Source organism: Medicago sativa, chromosome 8, assembly GCF_051527215.1.
Source record: "Medicago sativa cultivar Bolivia chromosome 8, Bolivia_mono, whole genome shotgun sequence".
Lineage (NCBI taxonomy): Eukaryota > Viridiplantae > Streptophyta > Magnoliopsida > Fabales > Fabaceae > Medicago > Medicago sativa.
The window spans coordinates 67,444,862-67,451,463 of record NC_140756.1 but is presented as its reverse complement, the minus strand read 5'-3'; the positions used below and the strand labels follow the sequence as shown (position 1 = coordinate 67,451,463).

The 6,602-nt window shown below is 32.1% G+C and overlaps 1 protein-coding gene across 1 annotated transcript; it reads left to right on the top strand.

The window, feature by feature from the left end:
* PLP3B (thioredoxin domain PLP3B-like protein) lies at positions 1 to 4,917 on the top strand. The gene is made up of 9 exons (XM_085731639.1): positions 1 to 172; positions 264 to 353; positions 692 to 766; positions 3,191 to 3,238; positions 3,543 to 3,685; positions 3,795 to 3,867; positions 4,011 to 4,072; positions 4,354 to 4,451; positions 4,529 to 4,917. Exons 2-9 carry the CDS (start codon positions 270 to 272, stop codon positions 4,639 to 4,641), a joined length of 696 nt encoding a protein of 231 aa, XP_085587765.1. The 5' UTR covers positions 1 to 172; positions 264 to 269; the 3' UTR covers positions 4,642 to 4,917.
* Positions 4,918 to 6,602: the final 1,685 nt, after the last annotated feature.

The window sequence follows — 6,602 nt, the reverse complement described above, 5'->3', positions numbered from 1 at the left end:
GCCCAGCCCATTTCCATTCTGTTCCTCCCTCCTTCACAAATCTCTGCAACTTCAAATTCCATCATTCCCAACAACAATAAAGCTTCAATCTTTGAACAATTTTTTGCCTCCTGAGCTTAGCACTCGCATTCAAATTTCATTTTCACCTTCTTCATCCAGATCTCATACAACGGTGCCAACAAAATCTAATTTTTCATCTTAATTATTTCAAAGCCCCGATTTTGATTTTGATTTTTATTTTGATTTTGATTCATTTTGTGTAGATAAAGATGAATCCAGACGCTGTAAAGTCAACTCTCACTAATCTCGCATTTGGAAACGTAATTGCAGCAGCTGCTCGTAATTATCAAAAGGTAAATTTTTTAATTCTGAGCTTCACAAATTCATACCTTTTTCATAATTGGGTCAAATTTCCCTTGTTTGTTATTTTATGTAGTAAAAATATTATCTTTACATGATTTTTTATTCACTTTGTATCTATTCATTTACTAAATTTTATATTTATTATTAATGCTATTGTTCCGCTATACGCATTAGCGTTGTAGTGTAGTGAAATTTGAACAAACCACTATTTTCTGTGATCTGTGATTGACAACATTGATTGGAAGTCATTAGCACTATATGTTTAACTAATTCATGAATTTTGTTACTGTTTATGATATTATTAACACCTGTTATATGATCCCTGTAGGAATTGCTTAGTGAAGAAAAGGCAGCACAATCTAGTTCTGTAAATGAGGAGGTTGATCTTGATGATTTGATGGATGTATGTTTCGTAAACTTCTGAATCTCATCATATATGTATGTGTGCTAGTATTTAGGACCTATGTATTTTCATGAGCTATGCATATGATTGTTAATGATTTAATCATTTACAATGTCTCTTATTTTATATGGAATGTATATGTGCACGAAGAAATCAAGAAACATCTAAATACAGACTATGATAGAGGTACTTAGGACCTTTATATATGCAAGTGTCATTTGGTTGACTGGAAATACTAGATGGTCTCATCGGTATGAATGAAGTTTGATACGTTTTCTTTGCAAGGAAATTCAAATACTTTTGGTTTGTGATAAGTCCTTCTTCAGAAGACCATGTTTCTTAGAATTTGTTTGCTCGCCACCTATTTAACTTCTGAATTTAAAATTGAATTCTAATTAGGCCACAAACTAATGCTTCCACCTATAACTTATATAGGCATGGTTGCAAGCAAACTTATTTCCACATTACTTGTGCTGTTGACTACAAAGGGAATTGTGTCATATTCTGCCGATAGCCCATTTGCTTTACTTTGTTTTGCTACATTTGTAGTTTGCAGCCTGTACACTTCCTTGGAAGTCTTGAATCACTTTGAAATACCTGCATCATAAGCCACTTTTACACATCTGACCTTTTGTGTGCAGGCAATTAATTGCATAATCTATGATATTAGTTGGTCATTACTTTAATGTGTAATTACTCTACTGTCCTTTTCCAATTTGTGATTACTGCAGTGCGCAGACATTATTTTCTTCTATTTAATTTTTTGGTTAGTGTTAATTTATATGATAGTCTATTCATCCTTCAGGGAGTAGTAGGCTAGTAGCAATTGCATTTTGTTCTATTTAGCTATGCATTTAGTAATGATATGGATTTGATAACTTCAATTGCACCAGTCCTCCTTTGTCTTGTTGGGAAATTCTTATTAATTTGTTTATCCTTATCTTATGAATAGAAACAAATATTAGATGGGTCAGCATGTAAGGGTAGATAGGTCACTCGCTGAACGAGATGTTTGCTTCATTTTTTTTTTCATAAGGTCCCATGTCTAGTTAATTAATCCTAGAAAAAATGTTAAATCTGATATAGATAAAAATACGAAGATTTGTGATGAAATGGGTTTCTATTTCTCATTCTATTCTTGCTATGTATTTTTTAAACCATTCATCAGCTGCTCTAGTTGATGAGATGCACTAATTTCTATAGATTCATATGTTTCCTTTTGTGACCCACAGAGCTATAATCCATTGAAATCACCTTAATTGCAAACTGAAAGTTTAACTTGTAAATGTGGCGGGTAACCCTGTAACAATCCCCGTTAGCAGAAACAGTCAAAATTGAAAGGTACTAACACACCCTTCGCGTTAATGTGTTTGAAACTTGTGAATGAATGTCTTTCTTATGGAAGCATGGATCCCATCTTCCTGTCAAACACTTCTCAATCTCAACAATAGTCTAATGAACAGAAATATCACAAAAAAGGTGCACAGAAATATTACAGAACAACCTCATGTGAGAATAAACAAAAATAAATGTGAAAGATTGGATTATTGTCTCTTTGACTATAGTCTTGTGTGAGACTTTCAGAGCAAGCTTGACCTTTCTGCAAGAGATCTGTGTATTTTGCCTTTCTGTAGACAGAACAGGCCTGAAGAAATGCAGCAACATGCTGAAAAATGAAAGGATCCATATGTCAGCGTGTATTTCTACATAGATTTAGGTTTTGAATTCACCATTACGGAAAGATTTGGGAGAAGGGAATACTCTGGATAGCCATGTGTTTGTGTAAAGAGGTGTATGTGGCTTTGAATTATTATGCATTGTGTGTGGTTTTCAAAATGTTATTTCATCGATCTGGTAATCATGGGGAGAAGAGCTTATACATAGCAACGTAGATATCTATTTTGTTGAACTCACTTGAGCTAGCCTGGTGGTGTTGGCTTAGGACTTTGGAGTGTGTTTCTCTCAAGGTCTCAAGTTCGACTCTCCCCAGTGCCAATTTCGGTGCACTGGTTTGGCTTCTTCAGAAGAAGAAAAAAAGATATCTATTTTGTTGTATTTTCAATTGGGCCTTCTTTTGATAAATTTTTTACGGGTCTTTAAATGCCAGCTACTTGCCTTTGGTAAAGGCCCAGATAGCGCCAAAGCCTGTTTTATGTGAGTGTTATTTTATGGAAAAGGCCCAGATAGAGCTAAAGCCTGTTTTGCATGAGTGTTATTTTATGGAAAAGGTTTTGCAGTTGTAGAAGTGTGTTGCGAAAGCTAGTGAGAGTGAGCTTGACACTTGTAAAAAGTTAACCCAAGAATGCCTTATATATTGTATATTGTATTTAATATAGATATAGACATGTATAGAATTATAGATATAAATATGAATATAGATACCCATTATTCTGATTTAAGGTTTATGTACAATTGTGATGTCAGGATCCTGAATTGGAAAAATTGCATGCAGACAGGATTGCAGCTTTTAAGGTAGTGACCTCCATACATACAAGGATGCATCATGATATTTTATTCACTTTTCTGTTTTTACACCTTTTATATATAGAATACCTCGTTATTCATGATTATATTTGTTTTTGAGTCATGCTATTGCTAACTAGAATACCTTTTATGCTATTGCTAACTAGAAAAGAAAAAAAGAAAATTTTATATTGGAAACATCATTTTTTACACTTTTAAGACTTTGACTACTCAAGTTCCAAGATATTCATACTATATTAGTTTCCTTAACTAATGCCCCAGGGGCACTAATTTTTCTTTGTTTTTTTTATAGAGAGAAGCAGAGAAACGGGAGGCATGGAAGAAGAAAGGTCATGGTGAATTTAGAGAGGTAACTGAAGGGGATTTCTTGGGTGAAGTCACTGGAAGTGAAAAAGTGATTTGTCATTTCTATCATAAGGAGTTCTACCGATGCAAGTATGCCCTTTTACTATTGTTCGTTGAATCTAACATCTGACTCCATCCCTTGACATGTGAAGTAACAATTTCATGTGAACCTTTGTGTTGCATCAATATATGCTTTCAGGATAATGGATAAGCACTTAAAGTCCCTTTCAACAAAGCATATTGATACAAAGTTCATCAGGCTTGATGCAGAGGTCAGCATGAACACTTACATAGATATATTTAGTGTTTTCTCAGAGTTGAGTCAATGCAACTGTATAATTTTACATATGATTTTAATGCAAATGTTTGTCTTAGCAATTCAGTAAAAATGTTGACTATTGAAAATGAAATGCAGAATGCACCGTTCTTTGTTGCAAAATTGGCAATCAAGACTTTGCCTTGTGTCATACTGTTCAGGTGAGGACTAAAATCTTTTACTTCTTGAATTTTTCGGCTATTTAAGTGCTTTCTTTGTTAAGTCTAAAAAACAGATGAGTGGATTTTAGAATCCTAAAGAGAATATTTAATCTTCATACTGCACCCCTTCTAAATAAAAATGATATCTTATCGTGTGCATTGAAGCTAATTGTTGCTTCATGGTAGTGGTTAGCCTGGCTAAAATAAAACGCTACTTGTTAAATAAGGATATAGTTGATTTGTTATATCAATTTAATTAACTAGGGTGTTTCTTTTTTCAGACAAGGAGTTGCAGTAGATAGATTGGTAGGGTTTCAAGATCTTGGAGCGAAAGACGATTTTTCCACAAGAGCACTGGAGGTTCTGCTGATAAAGAAAGGTACTGTTTCTGTATGTCCTCCATTCCTTTTCATTTGTTAGTGTGTCTGGAAAGTTTTTTTAACTGTCATTTGACAGGTATTATTGCCGAGAAAAAAGATGTGGATGAAGAAGATCAAGAATACGATGAAAGTAAACGTAAATCCGTTAGATCTTCGGCGGCTGCTGATTCTGATTCTGATTCTGATTAAAATGAATCATCCGGCGGCATCATGAAAGAAATAGAGTGGAGTTTGTTTTGTCCAATATCCTTTTGGATTTCTGGCTTGTATAATCGCTGTTACATTTTCTTGTTTGCTTATAACTTATAAGGGCTTTTTAATGTATTACATTCCTAGGTTTGCTAAAAAATGTATTACATTCCTAGGTAGAGTGTAACACCACTTCTGTATGAACCTCTTTAAGGTTGTCAAATGTTGGAGAGCTTCATTTGTAACGAAGGAGGCTTTTTTTCTTCCTTTCAAAAATTGATCTATTCAACTATAAGTAAATTTTAGGGTGTCTCCTTTAGTTCAAAATATAGATACTCAATTTTTAAAATTTATCAAATTTAGTAAGATGTGGAAAATTCAGTCTTTCTTGTCTGTTAAAAAAAAAAAAGACTCTGGAGAAGTCATGAGTATTCATGCAATGTGCTAAGTTTCTTTTTAATTCAGTTCAGTTAAGTATTGAAAACTTATAATTGAGTGTACGTATATAGCCAATTTGCAATGACAAACAAATATGGAATAAGTATGCAGCAGATACAAATGCAAACTCAAAACAAAGTGATTCTTACATACTCAATTCATACCACAATTGTGCTCATTTTGCACATGAAAGAAAGACTATAAAGAGAATACAATCAAATTGATTATATATTTGCACATGAAAGAAAAACTATAAAGAGAATACAATCAAATTGATTATATAAAATATTGATGTATTTACTATTATCATAACTACAAAGTGAGATATAGCATTTTTTTGAGAGGTATAAAGTGAGATATATTGAATTGAGAGAAATGCGAATAATTAGAAGCATAATTAAAAAAAAATATTACATTAAAAATTAAAACAATAATTTTTTTCTTTTCAAATATGTCAATTGGTTGTAGGATATAGGAATGTTGTTCTTATACTCTCCATCTCTTATTAAGTGTCTTTAAAGATAATGTATATGCTTTATGGAAATGATTATTTATATCAATTTTCAATGGAAATATATTAATACTAAAAATTTCCTCATTGCAACCTAGTGGTTGGTTTTGTTTGAGTTCGACCCCAAATTTTTACCATTCCTCATCCCCATGTGCACGTTTGTGTGGTCACTAAACCATGTATCTATAAAAGAGAAAAAATAATAGGAATAAAATATCTTTTAATCTCATTCATAATTAAGTTGCTATTAGTTTTGCTAAAAAAAATTGCTATTAGTTATCCACCATTTTTTTTATCTCAATCTTGTTCTCTCTGATCTTATTTATAAACAAAAATAAATATAATCCGGTAAAACAGAGTCTTGTTCTCTCTTATCTTATTTATAAACAAATACTTCCTCCGTTTCAAAATGAGTGTCGCTTTAGCCAAAAAAATTGTTTCAAAATGAATGTCACTTTCAGTTTCCAATGCAATAATAACTTTTTCTTTTCAATTGTACCCTCCAATTAATACTCTTCACACTACTTCTAAAGTATTACTTTTAAAACCAACCAATAGTTAATAAGGATAGTTTGGTAAAATAACCATTCTATTTCTTTTAATCATTGCATTTCTTAATATGTGTGTAAACACCTAAAACGACACTCATTTTGAAACGGAGGGAGTAGTAATTATAGCAGTTTAGTAGCCTTAAATATAAGGAAAAGTCGTCAAATCCAACATTGTTAAATATCCTTATTCCAAAGTTACCCTCATTAACTCTCATATTTTCTAAGATGAAATCATAGTCCCAGTGTAAATGTAATGTGGTGATTATTGAACTAGTAAATAAATAATAGTACTAATTAAAACTTAGTTCTTTTTACAAAATCAAGACTATTAAAATGATAGAGATTTCTTTTGTATAAGGACAATATTCTCAAGGAAGCTCTTTACAGTTTTAATTAAAAATGAACAAAAGAAATATTTTTATCCTGATTGTATTCTCTTTATAGTTTTTAAGAAATCTCCC